At 41.4% G+C, this 24,093-nt stretch overlaps 4 protein-coding genes across 4 annotated transcripts in view; 1 reads left to right on the top strand and 3 right to left on the bottom strand.

Annotated features, from left to right (window-relative positions):
* Window positions 1-24,093, bottom strand: part of LOC137881539 (E3 ubiquitin-protein ligase TRIM21-like) — a 46,624-nt gene that overhangs the window by 15,677 nt on the left and 6,854 nt on the right. The window lies entirely within an intron of this gene.
* On the bottom strand, window positions 639-7,135 carry LOC137881643 (E3 ubiquitin-protein ligase TRIM39-like). Its single transcript, XM_068723672.1, has 2 exons — window positions 7,057-7,135; window positions 639-3,307 (listed from the first exon to the last, which is right to left on the bottom strand). Exon 2 carries the CDS (start codon window positions 3,296-3,298, stop codon window positions 1,706-1,708), a length of 1,593 nt encoding a protein of 530 aa, XP_068579773.1. The 5' UTR covers window positions 3,299-3,307; window positions 7,057-7,135; the 3' UTR covers window positions 639-1,705.
* LOC137881642 (E3 ubiquitin-protein ligase TRIM21-like) lies at window positions 8,372-13,198 on the bottom strand. The gene is made up of 2 exons (XM_068723671.1): window positions 13,095-13,198; window positions 8,372-10,678 (listed from the first exon to the last, which is right to left on the bottom strand). Exon 2 carries the CDS (start codon window positions 10,667-10,669, stop codon window positions 9,035-9,037), a length of 1,635 nt encoding a protein of 544 aa, XP_068579772.1. The 5' UTR covers window positions 10,670-10,678; window positions 13,095-13,198; the 3' UTR covers window positions 8,372-9,034.
* LOC137881416 (Fanconi anemia core complex-associated protein 24-like) lies at window positions 13,766-20,081 on the top strand. The gene is made up of 5 exons (XM_068723351.1): window positions 13,766-13,780; window positions 14,555-14,865; window positions 17,689-17,831; window positions 17,930-18,088; window positions 19,008-20,081. Exons 2-5 carry the CDS (start codon window positions 14,769-14,771, stop codon window positions 19,257-19,259), a joined length of 651 nt encoding a protein of 216 aa, XP_068579452.1. The 5' UTR covers window positions 13,766-13,780; window positions 14,555-14,768; the 3' UTR covers window positions 19,260-20,081.

Raw genomic sequence — 24,093 nt, 5'->3', positions numbered from 1 at the left:
TGACAGCAGAGTTGTCTCAGTCCGGTCAGAGTGTTCAGAAGCTGCCTGATGGTCCAGACCAACATCTCCAGAGCTGCTGCTCCAGAAGAAGGACTACAAATGGTGAAAGAGTTCCTCGTTGGCTGTTGGTTATTGATCGTTGCCGATGGAGCTGTTGCTGTTACTTCAAGTCAAGGTGGTGAAACTTGACTGCTGTATATTCAGAAAGGTTGGTGACGAGGTTTGACTTGAAGAAAAGCTGCATCAAAGGTTATTTGTTGCACTTTATCACATTGCAACTGTTATTGATTGTTGGGAGCTCCACCTAAAACCTTATCCATATCCATATTTCACAGCTAATAAGATTTAGGGGCAAATAAATGGAAGTAAAAATTGTACAAAAACGCACCTTTAAGCCTGGGCCTGAAAGGGTTAATAGTTCTTCTGTGTTAGCGTATTAGTTTTTTATTTTTACCGTTCATGTTGAAGCTGAGATCAAGTTCTTTCAACTCAAAGGCTGGACGATGAAATATTTAAGTCCTTCCTGTTGCTGCCGCTGGTGTGTTGAGGTAATAAGTAGTAAATGTGACGCATCAGAGGAAACATTTAGAGAAAGAAGTAATTCATCAGAATCATAAAAAACACCAATGTGTACACCGTACATGAGCAACAAGTATTCTTTTACTTCATGAAAAGGTTGTTCTACTCGGTGTGATTGACAGGAGAGATGATCCAGAGCCTCATGATCCACAAACAGGAAATGAACTCATGCTACATTTGAGTCACTTTATGGCTCTACAATCATTGATAAACGATCATAAACAACAACAACAGCTGTTAGAAGTTGTTTATCGGTTTAACTTTTGATATCAGTCACTAGTTTAAAAATACACAAACTCTACTGACCGACAACCATCCCATAGTTTTACATTCAGTTTTAATAAATCACCACAATGTGAGGAAAAGCACACAAGATAGCATCCAATTCATAAAGTGACCGTCAGTAATATCTGACAGAATCCAGCTCATTTTATACACACAACAATCACACTTCTGAATTCACCCTCTGGACTTGTTATGACTTTTAAAAAAGTTTTGCCTTTTTAAGACATTTTTGTGAAGATTTGAAAAGTTTGAAGACGGTGATTGTACTTTTAATAGAAACAAAAGTTTGAGTACTTTAGATCGACTCAATTATCTCAGATTATTTGCAACAGTAAGAAGCAATATGATATATTAGAGGGAAATATGATGCAAAGATCAAAAGATAAACACAGTAAAGTATAATGCCACATTATATGACATGAATGACTGAATTAATAGATGTGCTCTGAATGGGAATATTTAGACAATAGCTCACGACAGGCCGTAGTTTATTATTTATATTTGTGGCCGCTTACGATCATAATCTCTCTGGTGTTGAGACCCATCAGATAGTTTCTAGAAACTAGAGAGAACGTTAACCTTAAATGTTTCCATTTTGTAGCGGTTTTAGCGGCTAACTTTGATACTTTGTATCTGTGACCTGTTTTGTGTTGGCGGATGTGACCCTGTCGCTAAGCAACCGTGACAACACATTAGTCAAACATATTTTCCACAGACGCAGAGTGGAACTGAGAGTCTAATGGAATGAGACGTTGTAGCAGTGGTATGAGGGTATTACATCACGAATATGGACCAATGAGATGGCTTGATTTGAGCTCCTTGTTTTATAATGACCCTTTACTCACTGTAATACACAGGGTTCAGTGCAGTGGATGATTACACCATCATTAGGACATGGACTAAAGAATGGGTAGAGTTTCTCAGTGAAGCAGCAGTCAGTAAAGGAGTAGATAAGAGCTGCAGCATCAACGTCATAAAAACAGACCAGACCCTCCTCATAATCCACAAACACCCCCACCTTCTGAGGCTGAGACTTCAGAGAGAGAAGGACTGAAGGGTCATCAGGAGCAAAGTACCCACCTCGTCGGGTAAGAACGACAGTCCAGTAACCATTTGTGGGACTCATTGGGATTCTTTCCTTCATGTTGGTCAACTCTCTGGTGACTCCTAAAGTCCATCTCGACCATCTTTTAACCTGAACTTCGAAGTAAAATCTTCCTGAAGTGAAAGCCTTCTTTGATGACACACATCTACAGATGTTACCATGATTGGTCTTTTTTCTATCATGTGACTGGGTGGATATGGGATGTACTGTATCAGGATCAAGAGTCACATCCACTGCATACTGCTGGACCCTCTTCAGCTCGGCCTCAATCAGCTTCTTCATCTGTTTACTGAGCGTCTCCTCCAGCTGATTCACAGCTCTCACCACAGTCCCCTCATATGAAGGTGGACTGACTCTGACTCCTGTCCAGTTCTTGGTGGGTGGAGCAGTGTTCAGGGTCCTGAAGCTCTGGAGGAGGTGGAGGTGGTCTTCAGAGCGCGAGAGCTGCTCCACCTCAGTGCTTCTCTTCTTCAGCTCAGAGATTTCCTGTTCCAGCTCTTTGATGAAGCCTTCAGCCTGTTTCTCTGTCTTTCTCTGCTTCTCTTTGATCGTGTCGATGAGCTCGGCCTGGCGTCTCTCAACAGACTCCTTCAGAGCGGTGAAGACCTGAACACCATCTGCTATCTCTCTGTCTGCATCTTCCTCACTGAGCTCCACTGAGTGTTTGATCTCCTGAATCTTCAGTCGTCTCTTCTGGACCATCTGCTGAACTTCAGCCTCAGTCTTCACCAGCTCGGCCTTCTTTCCTTCATATTCTTCTTTTAGTGGAACAACATCATGGTTCTTGTGGTCTAAAACAGTGCAGAGCATGCAGACACACATCTGGTCGGTCTTACAGAACAGCTCCAGCAGTTTATCGTGCTTCGTACACATCCTGCCTTCCAGGTTCTCCACAGGGTCGATCAGCTGATGTCTTTTCAGGACTGACGTTGTCAGATGAGGCTCCAGGTGAGTCTCACAGTAGGAGACCAGACACACCAGGCAGGACTTCAGGGCCTTCAGTTTGGTTCCAGTGCAGACGTCACAGGGAACTTCTCCTGGTTTGGCAGCTTGTTGCTCTGAGCTGCTGCAGCTGGCTTTCTGTTGAGCTGACTGTCTGAACTGAGCAGCCATCTCAGAGATGAAGGTATTGACCCGCAGCTCAGGTCTGATCTTGAACACCTCTTTACAGTTTGGACACTGACACTGGACATTAACGTTCCAGTGTTGAGTGATGCAGGTTTTACAGAAGTTGTGTCCACATGGTGTGGTGACTGGATCAGTGAACACATCCAGACAGATGGAGCACAGGAACTGATCTTCAGTCAGCAGACAGCTGGCAGCAGACATATCTACATTCTGAGGACAACGAGTGTAGAAAAAACAAAACTGTTATTACATCTTTAGCAGCAGCAACAGTGTTGAAAAATAAATCTGTTTTTACATATCTTTTCATTAATAAAATTAAACTATAATAAATCCTAAATGCTTTTGTCATATTGGACGTGATTGAGGGGCAAATTTACTAAGAAAATGTCAGAAAGCAAATATGTGCTGTAGTTGTGAATGAGTTTTTGTATGCAGCTTCTAATTTACAGCTCATTATGCAGACAGGTTCTGGACTATGCTGTGATTGAGTTAGAGTTCAGATGTTCAGTTCAGTGGAGGTATTTCTATGAGATCATCAAACTCAGAAATGGAGTGATAACATGGTGATCTTTATTCCAAAACATTTAGTTTGGCTGCCTGGGAAATAAATAAAACATGAAATGTAATTATTAACGCATGATCCACCATAACTCACTCAGACTTAGAGCTGGGGCCTGTACCATGAAGACAGTTCAACATACTCAGGGTATCTTTTGGTTATTTGGCTTTACTAATCCTAACAACCACGGTCCAGCTAAGAGGTCCTATGAAGCTCGTTATCAACTCGGTAAATCAACCCAGGGTTCCTCAATCTGGCTGTGAGCACGTTCATGTAAAGGGGCGGGGTTTGTAGTATATGACCAATCACAAACATGGACAAGTCTGCTGTCAGCAGAGTGACGCATTTTTCAAACTAAAATCAAACGATAATATTACACAAATACGAAGAAGTTAGACTCATAATCAGGCTGAGTTTAAGCTGTCAAATGCAGAAAGGACAGCTGGTAATAAATCACTGACTGTGTGAATGTCTTTATTAACAGATTTATAATATCACTGCTTAATATAGAGCACGAGTAGATCTGATTATAATATGTGTATTCCGTTAAATGAATGTGTGGATTGGATGTATTCTCATGACGTGTATGATATTATTTTAGCCTTATTATTTCAGCTGCAACCCCGGTGGTGTGAAGCTGACTTGGGGGGAAATAAAATAAAAATAAAAACACAATTCAAAGTGGTAAGAAGGTTTCCTTCCATAATTTATTAACCACAACATACATAAAAGTAACCAGAGCAAAGTAACACAAGGCAATGCATCCAGTCGGTGTGAGTGTATGACAAAACTCTGACATGTCACACTGCAACACATGGCTCAGAAAGTGAACACACATACGTGAATTATGATGTTAATATATTAATTCAGTGTGGCTTTGTAGCACAAGGTGCCAAAGCACACTGTATATAATCCTTCGGGCTTAATAATAATCTTTACGCCAGAAAGTTTGGCGCGCTTCTCCTCACACAGTGTTGCCGACACCTGCGCAAAAAATACACCAAAACGTGCGGCCTGATTGGGAATGGTGTGCAATGACCTTTCTCAGAGATTTGTCCAGCGGTTTTCCCGAAAATCCCCAAAAATGGAGCAAAATTTCCCCATTGACTTGAATGGGGTTTCGTCGTGAAGAGAGCTAAAAAAAACACTTAACTTTGGACCCATATTGACCAGCCATACTTTAATATAGAAAAATGATTCAAAATTTAAAACGTAGACAAAACGATGGACGTTATTGAGCCAAATGGACATTTTGATAGCTAGCACAGTTTTCATGAAGTCACAGATTAAGTTTCAGGAAAACTTTGGGTCCGTTTCAGATTTTATAATGGGTGTGTATTGCATGGAATGTTCAGCTCTTGAGTGAGGGCATAACTGTCAGAGTGGAGCAGAGCAGGAAAATATTCTGTGATTTTTCCAAAGAAATTGCTCCCATTCCCACAATTTTGACTCTATATACACCATTTTTGGCCAAACAGATTGGAAATGTTGTGCTGGTAGCAGCCAAGTGTCATTGGAATCCAACAGACTTACACATTTGGCTCAAAGAGCCGCAGAGCGACATGAACTCCAACCAACTGCTCCATTAGACTCCATGTTAAATCAGACCACTAATTTCTCAAAGAAAGCAGACGGTACCAGTTTTGTATATTGCTCTGGAGCTCACATTTATAACACTACAAACATAAAAACCACATCAGAGCGTTCGGCAGAGTCTTATCTTTCTCATGATATCACATTTTGGCACTCAGACTGTTGCTTTTTGTTAAGAGGAGGCAGGAGTTTTGTTCAAAATCACTGTTTACTGTAACGTTTCTTAATCAGTCTGCCTGTAACACCAGGTGCGTCATCACCATGGCAACCAGTTACACATGCACGCTCTCTGTACACACACACATGACTTGGAGATATTCAGTCATAGGCATTGTTAGACCTCCTGTCTGTCTGTCTCTCTCTGTCTGTAAGTCTGTATGTCTGTCATTGATTTAACTTTTTCAAGAGTATGAATCTAAAATGCAGAAACAATAGAAGCGATATCTCAGTCGAACCTGAACGACACTACCGGTAACATTGGTGTGTGTATATATTGCGACGTCTTCGGGCAGTAGCAGCCACACTGTCAACATTTCCTGCGGAATTTTCTCGTATTCTTTTTGCTCTTAAGTCATTTTCCTACAGCCGGGGTTTTAGCTGAAAGAGTGAAAGTAAAATATTGTCAAACACGCCACAAGAATGCATCCAAGCAACACATTAATCTACCACATGTAATTATAGTCAGATCTATTGTGCTCTATGTAGCAGAGATATTATAAATCTCTTAGTTTACACAGTCACACAGTCAGAGATTCATTTCCAGCTGTCTTTCCTGCATTTGTCAACATAAACTGTTGCTTCTATCCTGGTTTATGACTTTAACTTCTTCATATTTGTGTAATATTATCTCACGATCAATGAACCCAGCTTTGATTGGTCAGTAGGCGGAGCTGTTAGACGAGGTGATCTCTTAGATCCTGATGGGCAGGTTGGCACATTGTGTGGCAGTCTTTGTCGTCAGTGGATTGATGTGTGTTTGAATGAGTGAATGTTAACATGTAGTGTCCAGAACTTTTAATGGTCTGAAGCTCGACAGAAATGCAAAGTCCATTCACCATTAAAGTAACGTTTCTCTCCACAACCCTCACGACCACGATGGACGTCAGTTAAACATTGAACCTGAGTGGAACTTCTGTCTGAGTAGAGATCAGATTATGAGATAATACTGGATGAAAAAATACAGTTCATAATGATAATAGTAATAATATTAACACTGTACTGTCTTGCAAAGGCTGACAGCAGTAACTATGGAAACAGTTGAGTTGATAAAAAAGGGTTTAAAGTTCAAGACTTCTTATCAAAGTGTGTAACAGATATCAAAGTTATAAAACGTCTATTTTATTCCTTTACAGGCAATACAATAAGTTGTCACATGACGTTAGACGCTGTACTCTGTGTTTGGAGAGTTCAAAGGTCATCTAGCTTTAACCGTCACCTGATGTTACTTTTTATTCTTTGTCATCGTTGGCTTTAGCTGCTGCCTTATATCTGTATGTGGTGTAACAAACTGAACGTTCACTGACAGGAAAGAAAGTCGTCAGAAATAGTCTGTGAATGAAGTGAAGCTGAAACTAGCTGTGACTGCATTCTGACAAACCTGAAGAGTTCAGTCACTGTGGTGATATTTATACCTCTGTGTTGTAGTTCAGACAAAACCTACATTTTGGATTTTTACTAAAAATGACACATTTCTATGACATCATATGATCTATATAATAAAACAAGTGTTAAAATGTCAAATTTTAGTTTAACTGCATTTTGACAAACATTGAATCAGTACATTTGGTCTGTAGAACAGTGAACTCACCAGAGTTTGTGTTGTTGAGAAGAAGCTGCTGGATTCAGTTGAATGTTTCTTTAGAGAGAAACAGAGAGACTTGTCTCGACTGCAGCTCTGCTGTCACTCAGACTAACTTTACTTTGATTGGAGGAAATGTGACGTTGAAGCTCCTCCTTCAGTGTTGCTCCTCCTCTCAGTGAAGCTCTGTGAGTGAACTTTTATTGCCTCATTATGAAATTTTATTAGGAGGAGAAAAGTAAGTTCTATTTGTACCAATCAAATCGTATACATCTGTTACATTAAATTAGTTTTTACTATTATTATTATTACATAGACTAAAGTATGGGTAGAGCTTCTCAGTGAAGCAGCAGTCAGTAAAGGAGTAGATAAGAGCTGGAGCATCAACGTCATAGAAGGAGACCAGACCCTCCTCATAATCCACAAACACCCCCACCTTCTGAGGCTGAGACTTCAGAGAGAGACGGACTCTAGGGTCATCAGGAGCAAAGTACTCACCTCACTGCCCATGAACTACAGTCCAGGAACCATTTGCGGGACTCGCTGGGATTCTTTCCTTCATGTTGGTCAACTCTCTGGTGACTCCTGAAGTCCATCTTTAAACCTGAACCTGGAAGTCAAATCTTCCTGAAGTGAAAGCCTTCTTTGATGACACACATCTACAGTTGTTACCCTGATTGGTCTTTTCTCTATCATTTGACTGGGTGGAAATGAGAAGTACTGCATCAGGATCAAGAGTCACATCCACTGCAGACTGTTGGACCCTCTTCAGCTCGGATTCAAACATCTTCATCTATTCACCATCACTATCTTCTTATTCATCCTCTCTCCTCTGTAGGTCCACAGTGTCATCTCTGTAGTCTCTACTCTCATCATTTGGTCTTCATGCACAACTACATTCACTAAAGAAAGAGTTTTTCACTCTGAATGTTACTTTATTTCTTCTGTTATTAATGCTGGTTGTTACAAACACAGAAAAACATGTACCTCTGAGATATAGTACAGTAAAAAGTACAATATGTACCTCTGAGATATAGTACAATACAAAGTACAAGATGTACCTCTGAGATATAGTACAATAAAAAGTACAATATGTACCTCTGAGATATAGTACAATAAAAAGTACAATATGTACCTCTGAGATGTAGTACAATAAAAAGTATATGATGTACCTCTGAGATGTAGTACAGTAAAAAGTACAATATGTACCTCTGAGATGTAGTAAAGTAAAAAGTGTCATGAAGTATAAATACACAAGTAAATTCCCTCAAAGTGTTCCTTAAATCCAGAACTTGATTAAATGTGAAACAAAAAGACAAATCAGTTCAAACGTTCTTTGTTTTTATTGTGTTGAGGATCAGCAGAGAGGAGGACTGTATGAAATACAAATAACACGATACACAACTTCTCTTCTCTGGTCACAGAAGCTGAATGTTTCATGATCACATTTTGTTGATTCATTTTCTACAAATATGAATCAATAATTCATCTTTTATTGACCCCTAAAAACATACCAGACAGAGATCTCTTGATTTTTATGTTGATTCTAAAATGATAAAAACTAAAACCCTTAAACACCTTTTATTTAAAATATATAATAAGTAGTACATGACTTTATCCAATAATGTGTTCCAGTATTCATAATGTATTATATATACAATAATCAGACATTAAACATTTTCATTTGGCTCCCAGATATTTAAGGAATGTTCAAATGCTTCTTATTCCTGAGTACATTGTTTTTGATGACTCAGCAGTCTTGAAGGCAGGTTATGCAGTTATTAGAATGAATTAGACTACATTAGATCACATCAATCAGTGGATTAATGTCTGTGTGTTGGAGAAGTAGAAACACATTTACAGACAAATATAAAAACCCATTGATCATAATGTGAAGAATCAATAATGTTTACACCGTAAATCACCAATAATATAGATTTGTTACATTAAATGAAAGAGTCTCTCTGTAGAAGATCAAGTGTTTGTTCTACTCAGTGTGATTGACAGGAGAGATGATCAGAGGAGCAGAGTTTTTACCCTTATTATTATTACATGGACTAAAGAATGGGTAGAGTTTCTCAGTGAAGCAGCAGCCAGTAAAGGAGTAGATAAGAGCTGCAGCATCAACGTCATAGAAGGAGACCAGACCCTCCTCATAATCCACAAACACCCCCACCTTCTGAGGCTGAGACTTCAGAGAGAGACGGACTGATGAGTCATCACAAGCTTCATACTCATTCTCATTCCTCAAACATATCATCCAGTAACCTTCCTGAGGAGACAGTGTGATGAATTCCTTCCTGTTGATCGACTCTCTGACCACTCCCAAAGACCACTTAGTCTTCCCTTTAACCTGAACCTCGTAGTAAAATCTTCCTGAAGAGAAACTCTGCTTTGTTAAGACATACACTTTATATTCAAATCTCTCTGGATTGTTTGGGAGTTTCTTCTTTACATCACTATCATGTACTTGTTTTCCATCATCAGACAGGATGAGAGCAGGATGTGCTGTATCAGGATCAAGAGTCACATCCACTGCAGACTGCTGGACCCTCTTCAGCTCGGCCTCAGTGAGCAGCTTCTCCATCTGTTTACTGAGCGTCTCCTCCAGCTGATTCACAGCTCTCCCCACAGTCCCCTTGTGTGGTGGACGGATGCTGACTCTTGTCCAGTTCTTGGTGGGTGGAGCAGTGTTCAGGGTCCTGAAGCTCTGGAGGAGGTGGAGGTGGTCTTCAGAGCGTGAGAGCTGAACCACCTCAGTGCTTCTCTTCTTCAGCTCAGAGAGTTCCTTTTCCAGCTCTTTGATGAAGCCTTCAGCCTGTTTCTCTGTCTTTCTCTGCTTCTCTTTGATTGTGTCGATGAGCTCGTTCATTCTTCTCTCAACAGACTTCATCAGAGCGGTGAAGACCTGAACACCATCTGCTATCTCTCTGTCTGCATCTTTCTCACTGAGCTTCACTGAGTGTTTGATTTCCTGAATCTTCAGACGTCTCTTCTGGATCATCTGCTGAATTTCAGCCTCCAGCTCGGCCTTCTTTCCTTCATATCCTTCTTTCAGAGGAACAACATCATGGTTGTTGTGGTCTGAAACAGTGCAGAGTTTACAAACACACATCTGGTCGGTTTTACAGAACAGCTCCAGCAGTTTATTGTGCTTTGTACACATCCTGCCTTCCGGGTTCTCCACAGGGTCGATCAGCTGATGTCTTTTCAGACCTGACGTTGTCAGATGAGGCTCCAGGTGAGTCTCACAGTAGGAGACCAGACACACCAGGCAGGACTTCAGGGCCTTCAGTTTGGTTCCAGTGCAGACGTCACAGGGAACTTCTCCTGGTTTGGCAGCTTGTTGCTCTGAGCTGCTGCTGCTGGCTTTCTGTTGAGTTGACTGTCTGAACTGATCAGCCATCTCAGAGATGAAGGTATTGACCAGCAGTTCAGGTCTGGTGTTGAAAACCTTGTTACAGATTGGACACTGATTGGGGACGTTAACGTTCCAGTGTTCAGTGATGCAGGTTTTACAGAAGTTGTGTCCACATGGTATGAGGACTGGATCAGTGAACACATCCAGACAGATGGAGCACAGAAACTGATCTTCAGTCATCAGACAGCTGGAAGCAGACATATCTACACTCTGAGGACAAGTGTGACAAAAATAAAACTTTTATTACTTTAATAACAGTAAATCTTTTAAGTAAAAGTCCTTCATTCAAATGAAGTGAAGAGTGAAAGAGAGGCTTCATCAGCACAATGTACTTAAATGTACTTAACGTCAGTTGAAGGTGGAGGTTTAAATTCTAATCAGATGTTGGATAGTTTAATGAATATTAATGCATCATAGTTTAATTGTTATATTAAATCTGAATCTGTAATGTAACAGTAACATTTCCAGGTAAATGTCGTACTACTACTCATCCGTCTGAAGTAGAAGTACACAGTAAGTAGTATGCGGTTTAGTTGCATATCTTCTAAATGTTTACACCTGGTCTGAGCACCTGTCTGGGATGATGTCATGACAACAGGAAGGTTTGAAGAGATGACATCACTATGAGTCACTGACATCATGCGTTCATGTCTGTCTCTTTTATGACTGGAGCATTTGACTCTTAGCTGCTTGTTAGTTATTCTAATAATAGTATAAACTAAATACATAAGTAAAACAATGATAAACCAATCTGATGTCTTCAGCATTGCAGTGAAAACATCCCAACACATCTGGTTCTTATTTATATCATTTAAATAAGAAAAACAATTTAAACTCCCCAAAACACAAAGTGATCCCTCCATTACTGTCACATCACACATTAAATATTATAATAATAATACTGCTACTCTGCTGCTTATATTGTTATTAGAGTCAAAACTATTTGTCAAAGTAGGTTAAACATTTTTAACCCTAACCCTATTTTTAGGCCTCTGCTTGAAAATTGGCATACTTATACTAAAAATAGTATATCTCTGCAACCACAAGGTCTATTTGAATAATTTTGGTGTTATAATAAAGGGAACACTTGTGAGCTTTGTTCACATCTGTAAATATCAGTATATATGTTACTGGTTAAGAGTAAATATAGATGGGACACAGCACAAATTGAACATTTTCAGGTTCGCCTAAAAAACAAAAGCACTTTCAGGATGATTATTTCTTTGTAATGATGCAGCTGCAGGTTTAAACCTCTTCCGAATCATATCACAATATGTGAACAGTCTCTCTGCAAAGTTTGTCTTTGATAAAGTGAAGAACAACAAAATTAGAGACGTTTTAGTACAGAGAGTTCAGACGAGGTCTCCAAAATGGTCATTTTTGCACGTGTGCCATTTTAATTTTCTCTTGTATCAAACTATATATTTCACTTGTATATCACTAATGGTGTTCAATTCAACCAAATACAGCAGTTTGGGCTTTATTTGAAGGCCAGAAACCTCTCTGAGCCCTCTCTGTGTCTCTCTGTTCACTCGATTTTTTCAGATTCTAGCCCTTCCCCCACATTTCAGCCCCATCTCAGCTACCCATTGGTCGATTTCAGTGATTGACACCTCTTTCGACGCGTTAGAGCCAATAGAATTGAGCTATACACACGTTGAAATGAATGACAGCACCGGGACGCCCGGAATCATTTAAATGTAACACAGGACGTAGCTGTAACGTTTCCGGTGAAAAAATTACCGGCAAAATGATTTCATCACGGATGCTTTGTTCTAGCTGGATTTGATGCACATGTCCAGAATCCGTGGACTGTCTGCTTTCTTTTGAGATATCGTGTGAGCCTCTGAGCCGAGGTGGTGAACTGAAGTCAGATTGTAGGAATTAAATGTGATGTGATGACGCCTCTCACACATTTAATGTCACTTCATATCACGTGTTACTTTGCACGTCTGAATCCTCTTTATCATGAACTCTCAAAGCAGTAGTAATATTTGTGCTGATCAGTCACAACTACTACAATGCTTGGTGTTCAGTGTGTGGTTGAATGTGGGCGTGTTGAGGCTGAACCATGAGGCTGATCAGGTTTTACAAGTCAGATTGTTTTTATTAAAGTGGCCGTGCACCACTTCCTTCTTTTGTGCACACGTACACTTTAAGTATGGATCCTACACACTTCATAAATGAGACATATTATTACACTATATACATCATTTCTCTCCACAACCCCCACGGTCACCAGGTGGACCTCAGCTAAACATTTGTCCAGTGGAACTTCCTGTCCGAGTAGTTCTGAGGTTTGATGTCACATCAGATATGATCAGCTGAACTGCGTCACAAAGACAGACAGCAGGAACTACACAAACAGTGACATTGAGAAAAAAAGGCTTTGAAGTTTAAGGATATTTACCAGATTGTGTCACAGCTTGTTGTAACACGTCAAACTTCTGTCTTTACAGGTCATTAAAGTCAAGAGATAAAATCAGATACGCAACATTTAAGCTACACTAGTTAGCTTCTAGCAGGCCTAGTTTATCTGATGTTACTTTTGTTTCTTGGCTACAGTTTTGGTTTCTCTCTTGAACTACATGTTGACTACATTTGGTCTGTAGAACAGTGAACTCACCAGAGTTTGTGTTGTTGAGAAGAAGCTGCTGGATTCAGTTGAATGTTTCTTTACAGAGAAACAGAGAGACTTGTCTCGACTGCAGCTCTGCTGTCGCTCAGACTAACTTTACTTTCACTTCAGGTAAAGTGACTCAGCAGATCTCCTCCTTCAGAGTAGCTCCTCCTCTCAGTGAAGCTCTGTGAAGGACGTCTTCTGTGGAAACACCTTGATGTTCAAACAAGATGAGTTCTAATCTTTTTATCCTCTTTTTTGTGTTTTAAATGTTAAATCTGAAATACTAAATGTTTGTTTTTTACGTGTTTTAACTGTTTATGTGTCTCTCGTTGTGTTTAAATAAAGTTTTAATAAGACATTAATAAACCTAACTCAGTAGTTTTGTTGCTTAAACCTAACTGAGTTGTTTCCTGTGAAGACAGAAGTTTATTTTGAAAAGACTGCATGTTTATTGTAACCAGTGTGTTGGTTCATTTCGTATGTCCTATAGTAACACCTAGGGTACATCACAAGTCTCTTACTTGTCATTTCCTCTCTCCTCACTTGAACAGGAAGTTGTTCTGCTCCTCCATAATAACGGCCGTCCCAAAGCTCTTACTTCTGCTCTGAGGAGCGAGGAGAGAGGAGAGAGGAGAGAGGAGAGAGGAGAGAGGAGAGAAGAGATTGGAGGGATCTCTGAGGAGACATGAGTGAGGACGCCTTCCAGGAAGTGTTTTAACGGCGGACACGCCCCCTCATTGTTCATCTGTTATGTGATTGGACGCTGCAGCCGATCACTGGAGTTGAACACCAGAGTGAAGACAGATCAGATTAAACTCTAGTTTATGTTTGATATGTTTTCTGATTCACCGTCTGGTTTAAATCAATGTTCATCTTTTATTATGGAAACAGTTAAAGTGAGAGAGAGCTGTTTACATCATTGATCATCGTTTCATTCAGTCACTGATCATTCATCATGTTTGATGAGTTTCATCATTGAAACCTGAAACATGGAGCCTAATACATTCATTCAGTGTCAAGAGAAACCATAATCATATTCTGGGTGATTTAATAATGACGTCACAATTTAAAGACGTAAAGGACGTCTCCTTCCTCTTAAAACATATTTCCTTGTTTCCTCTCTCCTCACGTGGTTTCCTTGTATCCTTGGTGGGAGGGACTAAGACGCAAGGAAAGGATGCAAGTGAGGGAAACGAGGATGTATTTGAGAGCCTTGTGATGAACCCTTAGTGGTGTAAAAAGTAAAACATTTGTATCAGAGATGTAGTGGAGTAGAAGTATAAAGCAGCATATAATGGAAATATTCAAGTAAAGTACAAGTACCTGACAATAAGTACTTACGTACAGTACTTGAGTAAATGTACTTCGTTACTCTCCATCACTTTTAAGAGCTTGTTTGAGTGTTAAATGTGTGACAAACTGGACCAGTGCGATGAGGACGTGTTTCCCCTCTTGTCCTGCAGGGGGCGACAGAGACACATCCGCTCCTCTTCTCCACCAGCGAGCCGAAGACGAAGAAGAACATTTGTCCGTTTGGGAGTCCACGGAGCAGACAGCGGTGCGCTGAGCTCGATAGCTCGGTCCGCTGTGACCTCTCTACAGACACGCTGCTCACAGAGACTCTAACAGTCCGTGTTGAAGCTCGTTGAGGCGGTGGAACCTCCTGTGTTTGACGACATGGAGACCAGAGCGGTGCTGAATGCGGTTCCTCCGTACGGACACGTTACTACCAGCGAGAAGTGGAGGAACTCGTCCCTCATTCAAGGCTTGAAGGGTATTTATTCAGTCATTTATTCATTCATTTATTTATTTATTCTTGTATTCATTTATTTATTATTTTATATATTTATTAATTCATTAATTCATTTATTTATTTAATCTTTTATTTATTCTTTTAATAAAAACAGTCCAAATACCAACTCTCAGTACGTCACGTGAGCTAAAGTTATATATATTTTTTCACTAACTTGTTCCAAACGTTGCTCACATCCGGGTTACTGACTGTTTACTCACGTTTCTGGAGGCCAATCCCGGAAGTTAAGAGTCGCACCGGTTCCCGCCACAAACAGCCAATGGGATTCCTTCGTTGGACTTCAGGTCGCTGCAGTAAACTGTCCACTCAGCAGACATCAGGAGTAGGTGACCAGGCTCACTACTGTGCTGCTCCATCGTCACATCTGGAAACAATGACGTTATGATATAATATTTCATTATTATAACGTTTGATTCATGTCACCAGCCTGACGAGGCGCTTTAGCTGCCAGCAGAAGATCCTTGTTGTTGACTTCATGGAGAACCTCTAGGTGTGACGTAGCTCCTCCTCTGCTTCTGCCTCACGTCCTTTAATGTGTGCTTCATGTGGCCTCTAGTCCTTTAACGTGTGCTTCATGTGGCCTCTAGTCCTTTAACGTGTGCTTCGTGTGGCCTCTAGTCCTTTAACGTGTGCTTCGTGTGGCCTCTAGTCCTTTAACGTGTGCTTCGTGTGGCCTCTAGTCCTTTAACGTGTGCTTCGTGTGGCCTTTAGTCCTTTAACGTGTGCTTCGTGTGGCCTCTAGTCCTTTACTGTGTGCTTCGTGTGGCCTCTAGTCCTTTAACGTGTGCTTCGTGTGGCCTCTAGTCCTTTAACGTGTGCTTCGTGTGGCCTCTAGTCCTTTAATGTGTGCTTCGTGTGGCCTCTAGTCCTTTAAGGTGTGCTTCGTGTGGCCTCTAGTCCTTTAACGTGTTCTTCGTGTGGCCTCTAGTCCTTTAACGTGTGCTTCGTGTGGCCTCTAGTCCTTTGACGTGTGCTTCGTGTGGCCTCTAGTCCTTTAACGTGTTCTTCGTGTGGCCTCTAGTCCTTTAACTTGTGCTTCGTGTGGCCTCTAGTCCTTTAACGTGTGCTTCGTGTGGCCTCTAGTCCTTTAACGTGTTCTTCGTGTGGCCTCTAGTCCTTTAACGTGTGCTTCGTGTGGCCTCTAGTCCTTTAACGTGTGCTTCGTGTGGCCTCTAGTCCTTTAACTTGTGCTTCGTGTGGCCTCTAGTCCTTTAACTTGTGCTTCGTGTGGCCTCTAGTCCTTTAACGTGTGCTTCGTGTGGCCTCTAGTCCTTTAACGTGTGCTTCGTGTGGCCTCTAGTCCTTTAACGTGTGCTTCGTGTGGCCTCTAGTCCTTTAACGTGTGCTTCGTGTGGCCTCTAGTCCTTTAAGGTGTGCTTCGTGTGGCCTCTAGTCCTTTAACGTGTGCTTCGTGTGGTCTCTAGTCCTTTAACTTGTGCTTCGTGTGGCCTCTAGTCCTTTAACTTGTGCTTCGTGTGGCCTCTAGTCCTTTAAGGTGTGCTTCGTGTGGCCTCTAGTCTTTTAACGTGTGCTTCGTGTGACCTCTAGTCCTTTAACGTGTGCTTCGTGTGGCCTCTAGTCCTTTAACGTGTGCTTCGTGTGGCCTCTAGTCCTTTAACGTGTGCTTCGTGTGGCCTCTAGTTCTTTAACGTGTGCTTCGTGTGGCCTCTAGTCCTTTAACGTGTGCTTCGTGTGGCCTCTAGTCCTTTAACGTGTGCTTCGTGTGGCCTCTAGTCCTTTAACGTGTGCTTCTTGTGGCCTCTAGTTCTTTAACGTGTGCTTCGTGTGGCCTCTAGTTCTTTAACGTGTGCTTCTTGTGGCCTCTAGTCCTTTAACGTGTGCTTCGTGTGGCCTCTAGTTCTTTAACGTGTTCTTTGTGTGGCCTCTAGTTCTTTAACGTGTGCTTCGTGTGGCCTCTAGTCCTTTAACTTGTGCTTCGTGTGGCCTCGAGTCCTTTAACTTGTGCTTCGTGTGGCCTCTAGTCCTTTAACGTGTGCTTCGTGTGGCCTCTAGTCCTTTAACGTGTGCTTCGTGTGACCTCTAGTCCTTTAACGTGTGCTTCGTGTGGCCTGTAGTCCTTTAACGTGTGCTTCGTGTGGCCTCTAGTTCTTTAACGTGTGCTTCGTGTGGCCTCTAGTCCTTTAACGTGTGCTTCGTGTGGCCTCTAGTCCTTTAACGTGTGGCCTCTAGTCCTTTAACGTGTGCTTCGTGTGGCCTCTAGTCCTTTAACGTGTGCTTCGTGTGGCCTCTAGTCCTTTAACTTGTGCTTCGTGTGGCCTCTAGTCCTTTAACGTGTGCTTCTTGTGGCCTCTAGTCCTTTAACGTGTGCTTCGTGTGGCCTCTAGTCCTTTAACGTGTGCTTCGTGTGGCCTCTAGTCCTTTAACGTGTGCTTCGTGTGACCTCTAGTCCTTTAACGTGTGCTTCGTGTGGCCTCTAGTCCTTTAACGTGTGCTTTGTGTGGCCTCTAGTCCTTTAACGTGTGCTTCGTGTGGCCTCTAGTCCTTTAACTTGTGCTTCGTGTGGCCTCTAGTCCTTTAACTTGTGCTTCGTGTGGCCTCTAGTCCTTTAACGTGTGCTTCGTGTGGCCTCTAGTCCTTTAACGTGTGCTTCGTGTGGCCTCTAGTGCGTCATGCTGTTAAAGAAAGGCTTGTGAGTCCGATGCAAAGTGCAGCTCGTCTCTGCAGATTGCAGGACGTCGTCTTCTGCTCTGCAGTGAGATCGGTAGCTCTCGGTCTCACCGTCGGTAAGTTGAAGTCACTGACGGGCGTTTCCTTGTGCTGCAGGTGGAGGCGTGAGGATCCTCTTTGAGAACCAGCTCGCTGTGGCAGATTTCCAGCTGCCCAACAAGAGCCGCATCCTGTACGTGTCCGAGTGCGACGTCGTGGCAGGAAGCGGCTACAAGAGGAAGCTGGTCCGCTTCAGAAACGTGAGTCTGATGGAGGAGACGAAGCCGTTTGGTTTTGGTTCTGCCTGATATGAACTGTGTGTCCCCCCCCCCCACCCCACCTCCACCTGTTCCTACAGAGCAGCAGCAGCAGCTTCCAGGAGCTGGTGCTGCTGGAGAACACCAGACTCAGTGAGCAGTACTTCACTGCCGTGCAGAAGTTGGTGGTGTTGGACCTCGGCCTGATTCTGCTGCCGGTCGGCGGGCAGAACGAGGCCTCACAGCTCATCACTCAGATGGTGAGTGTGAGTGTGTGTGGAGGAAGCGAGGCGGGGTAGGAAGCGAGTAGGGGAAGTAGGAAGGAGGCGGGGAAGGAAGCGAGGAGGGGAAGGAAGGAAGCAAGCGAGGAGGGGAAGAAAGGAACTAAGAGAGGAGGGGAAGGAAGGAAGAGAGGAGGATGCAAGGAGGAGGGGAAGGGAGGAGGAGGAGGAGGAAAGGAAGGAAGGAAGGAAGCGAGGAGGAGGAGGAGGAGGAGGAGGAGGAGGATGGCAGGAAGAAGGAGGTGTGTGTGTGTGTGTGTGTGTGAGTGAGTGTTTGATTGAGAGGTGAGGAGGGGAAGGAAGGAAGGAAGCGAGGAGGGGAAGGAAGGAAGGAAGGAAGGAAGCAAGCGAGGCGGGGAAGGATGGAAGGAAGCGAGGAGGGGAAGGAAGGAAGCAAGTGAGGAGGGGAAGGAAGGAAGCAGGCGAGGAGGGGAAGGAAGGAACTAAGAGAGGAGGAGGAAAGGAAGGAAGCGAGGAGGAAGGAGGAGGAGGATGGAAGGAAGAAGGTGTGTGTGTGTGTGTGTGTGTGTGTGTGTGTGTGTGTGTGTGTGTGTGTGTGTGTGTGTGTGTGTGTGTGTGTGTGTGTGTGTGTGTGTGTCTTACTGACTCGAGTCACAAAGCTTCTCAGAATGCAGAGATTTGATTGGCTGAGCAGCGTCTCATGACATCATTTAAATACATTTGGTCTGTGTGTGTTTCCAGTACCGTACATGCTGGAAAAGCTGTGCAGGTTAAAATAGAAATCCAGAATGTACTAGTGCTCAATAGTTTATGGGGTCTGGATCCGGGTCCAGATAGGAAGGCGTCTGGGTCGGGACCCTGTCCGCCTGTCAGTGACCTCTTTTCTACACTTTGTGGTCTAGCGCTGATTCTCCAAACCTTCTCCGATGGTCTCCAGGTCCACGGGGAGGGCAGAGAGAACCCCTTCAGGAGGAGGACTTCGTCCCGGCTGTTGGACCCGGCGGTCCTGGCTCTGGTGCGGCACGTCCCCGGGGTGGGCGGGGTCAAAGCTCCGGCCCTGCTGGAGCGGTTCTCCAGCATCCAGCAGCTCTGCAACGCCGCCCCCGCCGAGCTGGAGCCCATCGTGGGTCGGGCTGCGGCTCAGCAGATCCACAGCTTCTTCCACAAACCCACTGCTGCTGGAACCTGAAGGTTCAACTCTGGCTCTGCATTTAACCAGGGAGCTTTGGATGAAGTGATGCAGATACACTTTGGCTCACATGGACACTAAAACTAATCTAACTTTGCATTGTTTCTGCAAGTGTTCAAACTACAAGAAGCCAAATGGGTTTGACTCTGCTGGGATGCCTTAGACCGTAGAAAACATGGACGAGGTCTCCGTGACGTCACCCAGAAGTTCCCGAAGAACCGCTTCGACGTCACGGCCGAACTCTAAAAGTGGGCGGAGCTGAGGCGGCCCGGGTGACGCAGCAGAGCAGACGGCTAGCGACCGGTCTGTTCATAAGAAGTGGAGGAAGTCGTCGTGACGTCACCTTTTTTGTCTTTGCAGTTTTTAAGGCTCCAGTTTGCCGTTTTGGCCGTCGCCATCTTGTTTTTTTTGTAGCAAACAGGAAGCAGAAGTGACCGTATTTGGACTGAGGAGGAGTGGCGTAGAGTCGTCATGAAGGAGGATGTTAGCTACAGAGAGCCAGACGGTCAACATGTTTATTTCTGCTGTAAAGTTGTTCATTTTCACATAGAGGTCTATGGGGAGTGACTCACTTTGTGGAGCCTCGAGTGGTCGTTTGAGGAACTGCAGTTTCTGTAACTTCCTCTCTGGCTTCACTTCTCAGTTGCAGGTTGCCGCTTGGGGAAGCAACATCTTTAAGATATTCCAGTCTGGAGCAACATTGCCGTCCATAGAGCAACGCTGCTAACATGACCTGAAATAGAGTCTGCAGAGATTTGTGCTTTAGTTTAGTTTTGCACTTTATTATCCACAATAAATACATATCAGTGATTTGTAGCATCAGTTGTCTCTTTCTTCTTCCTTCTTGAGTTTGACCTTCTTCACCAGTGTTGATGTTCCTGCTTTAGTTTAAGTTCTAAACCCACAAGATGAACTTGTTATTGTTTGGTTTTACTCGCTCTCTCGTTTTCTTAATCTAAATGAATTTAGAAGTGAAGAGTTTGTGAATATAAATGTAGTTAACTTCACCATTCCTCTTTGTCTGGATGGATGTACAGCAGGTTTACTGTCCCTCGTTCACTATTTCATCTTGAGAAAGTAGTTTCTAGAAATGTATTTCTTTTATGAGCTGAAGGGATTCTGTGGAGGTCAGAGTCACCAGAAGTCACTTTAACAAGCAGAGAACATATCAGCAGCTGTCTTCAGCTGATGTAAATCTGTAAGCTGTAAATGAATGGCGTTAAATGAAGTTCCACGCGTGACACTCGTCAACCACAGGTGTGACTATGACAGCAGAGTTGTCTCAGTCCGGTCAGAGTGTTCAGAAGCTGCCTGATGGTCCAGACCAACATCTCCAGAGCTGCTGCTCCAGAAGAAGGACTACAAATGGTGAAAGAGTTCCTCGTTGGCTGTTGGTTATTGATCGTTGCCGATGGAGCTGTTGCTGTTACTTCAAGTCAAGGTGGTGAAACTTGACTGCTGTATATTCAGAAAGGTTGGTGACGAGGTTTGACTTGAAGAAAAGCTGCATCAAAGGTTATTTGTTGCACTTTATCACATTGCAACTGTTATTGATTGTTGGGAGCTCCACCTAAAACCTTATCCATATCCATATTTCACAGCTAATAAGATTTAGGGGCAAATAAATGGAAGTAAAAATTGTACAAAAACGCACCTTTAAGCCTGGGCCTGAAAGGGTTAATAGTTCTTCTGTGTTAGCGTATTAGTTTTTTATTTTTACCGTTCATGTTGCAGCTGAGATCAAGTTCTTTCAACTCAAAGGCTGGACGATGAAATATTTAAGTCCTTCCTGTTGCTGCCGCTGGTGTGTTGAGGTAATAAGTAGTAAATGTGACGCATCAGAGGAAACATTTAGAGAAAGAAGTAATTCATCAGAATCATAAAAAACACCAATGTGTACACCGTACATGAGCAACAAGTATTCTTTTACTTCATGAAAAGGTTGTTCTACTCGGTGTGATTGACAGGAGAGATGATCCAGAGCCTCATGATCCACAAACAGGAAATGAACTCATGCTACATTTGAGTCACTTTATGGCTCTACAATCATTGATAAACGATCATAAACAACAACAACAGCTGTTAGAAGTTGTTTATCGGTTTAACTTTTGATATCAGTCACTCGTTTAAAAATACACAAACTCTACTGACCGACAACCATCCCATAGTTTTACATTCAGTTTTAATAAATCACCACAATGTGAGGAAAAGCACACAAGATAGCATCCAATTCATAAAGTGACCGTCAGTAATATCTGACAGAATCCAGCTCATTTTATACACACAACAATCACACTTCTGAATTCACCCTCTGGACTTGTTATGACTTTTAAAAAAGTTTTCCCTTTTTAAGACATTTTTGTGAAGATTTGAAAGGTTTGAAGACGGTGATTGTACTTTTAATAGAAACAAAAGTTTGAGTACTTTAGATCGAATCAATTATCTCAGATTATTTGTAACAGTAAGAAGTAAAAAGTACAATATGTACCTCTGAGATGTAGTACAGTAAAAAGTACAATATGTACCTCTGAGATGTAGTACAGTAAAAAGTACAATATGTACCACTGAGATATAGTACAATAAAAAGTACAATATGTACCTCTGAGATGTAGTAGAGTAAAAAGTACAATATGTACCTCTGAGATGTAGTACAGTAAAAAGTACAATATGTACCTCTGAGATATAGTACAATAAAAAGTACAATATGTACCTCTGAGATGTAGTACAGTAAAAAGTACAATATGTACCTATGAGATGTAGTACAGTAAAAAGTACAATATGTACCTCTGAGATGTAGTACAATAAAAAGTACAATATGTACTTATGAGATGTAGTACAGTAAAAAGTACAATATGTACCTCTGAGATGTAGTACAATAAAAAGTACAATATGTACCTCTGAGATGTAGTACAGTAAAAAGTACAAGATGTACCACTGAGATATAGTACAATAAAAAGTACAATATGTACCTCTGAGATGTAGTAGAGTAAAAAGTACAATATGTACCTCTGAGATGTAGTACAGTAAAAAGTACAATATGTACCTATGAAATGTAGTACAGTAAAAAGTACAATATGTACCTCTGAGATGTAGTACAATAAAAAGTACAATATGTACCTATGAGATGTAGTACAGTAAAAAGTACAATATGTACCTCTGAGATGTAGTACAATAAAAAGTACAATATGTACCTCTGAGATGTAGTACAATACAAAGTACAATATGTACCTCTGAGATGTAGTACAGTAAAAAGTACAAGATGTACCACTGAGATATAGTACAATAAAAAGTACAATATGTACCTCTGAGATGTAGTAGAGTAAAAAGTACAATATGTACCTCTGAGATGTAGTACAGTAAAAAGTACAATATGTACCTCTGAGATATAGTACAATAAAAAGTACAATATGTACCTCTGAGATGTAGTACAGTAAAAAGTACAAGATGTACCACTGAGATATAGTACAATAAAAAGTACAATATGTACCTCTGAGATGTAGTAGAGTAAAAAGTACAATATGTACCTATGAGATGTAGTAGAGTAAAAAGTACAATATGTACCTCTGAGATGTAGTACAGTAAAAAGTACAATATGTACCTATGAGATGTAGTACAGTAAAAAGTACAATATGTACCTCTGAGATGTAGTACAATAAAAAGTACAATATGTACCTATGAGATGTAGTACAGTAAAAAGTACAATATGTACCTCTGAGATATAGTACAATAAAAAGTACAATATGTACCTCTGAGATGTAGTACAATAAAAAGTACAATATGTACCTATGAGATGTAGTACAGTAAAAAGTACAATATGTACCTCTGAGATGTAGTACAATAAAAAGTACAATATATACCTATGAGATGTAGTACAGTAAAAAGTACAATATGTACCTCTGAGATGTAGTACAATAAAAAGTACAATATGTACCTCTGAGATGTAGTACAGTAAAAAGTACAAGATGTACCACTGAGATATAGTACAATAAAAAGTACAATATGTACCTCTGAGATGTAGTAGAGTAAAAAGTACAATATGTACCTCTGAGATGTAGTACAGTAAAAAGTACAATATGTACCTATGAGATGTAGTACAGTAAAAAGTACAATATGTACCTCTGAGATGTAGTACAATAAAAAGTATAATATGTACCTATGAGATGTAGTACAGTAAAAAGTACAATATGTACCTCTGAGATGTAGTACAATAAAAAGTACAATATGTACCTCTGAGATGTAGTACAGCAAAAAGTACAAGATGTACCACTGAGATGTAGTACAGTAAAAAGTACAAGATGTACCACTGAGATATAGTACAGTAAAAAGTACAATATGTACCTCTGAGATGTAGTAGAGTAAAAAGTACAATATGTACCTCTGAGATGTAGTACAGTAAAAAGTACAATATGTACCTCTGAGATATAGTACAATAAAAAGTACAATATGTACCTCTGAGATGTAGTACAGTAAAAAGTACAATATGTACCTATGAGATGTAGTACAGTAAAAAGTACAATATGTACCTCTGAGATGTAGTACAGTAAAAAGTACAAGATGTACCACTGAGATATAGTACAATAAAAAGTACAATATGTACCTCTGAGATGTAGTAGAGTAAAAAGTACAATATGTACCTCTGAGATGTAGTACAGTAAAAAGTACAATATGTACCTCTGAGATGTAGTACAGTAAAAAGTACAATATGTACCTATGAGATGTAGTACAGTAAAAAGTACAATATGTACCTCTGAGATGTAGTACAATAAAAAGTACAATATGTACCTCTGAGATGTAGTACAGTAAAAAGTACAATATGTACCTATGAGATGTAGTA

This window comes from Cebidichthys violaceus, unplaced genomic scaffold (genome assembly GCF_023349555.1).
Source record: "Cebidichthys violaceus isolate CVI_PGR_0920_01 unplaced genomic scaffold, fCebVio1.0.p SCAF_3, whole genome shotgun sequence".
Classification (NCBI taxonomy): Eukaryota; Metazoa; Chordata; class Actinopteri; order Perciformes; family Stichaeidae; genus Cebidichthys; species Cebidichthys violaceus.
Note: the sequence above shows the minus strand (reverse complement) of the source record. Positions and strands in the feature narration are given on the sequence as shown.

Coding starts and splice junctions, on each gene's coding strand:
- LOC137881643 (XM_068723672.1), bottom strand. CDS start 3,298: ATGTCTGCTGCCAGCTGTCTGCTGACTGAAGATCAGTTCCTGTGCTCC.
- LOC137881416 (XM_068723351.1), top strand. CDS start 14,769: ATGGAGACCAGAGCGGTGCTGAATGCGGTTCCTCCGTACGGACACGTT. Junction 17,832..17,929: donor AGCTGGTCCGCTTCAGAAAC/GTGAGTCTGATG, acceptor CTGTTCCTACAG/AGCAGCAGCAGCAGCTTCCA. Junction 18,089..19,007: donor CACAGCTCATCACTCAGATG/GTGAGTGTGAGT, acceptor GATGGTCTCCAG/GTCCACGGGGAGGGCAGAGA.
- LOC137881642 (XM_068723671.1), bottom strand. CDS start 10,669: ATGTCTGCTTCCAGCTGTCTGATGACTGAAGATCAGTTTCTGTGCTCC.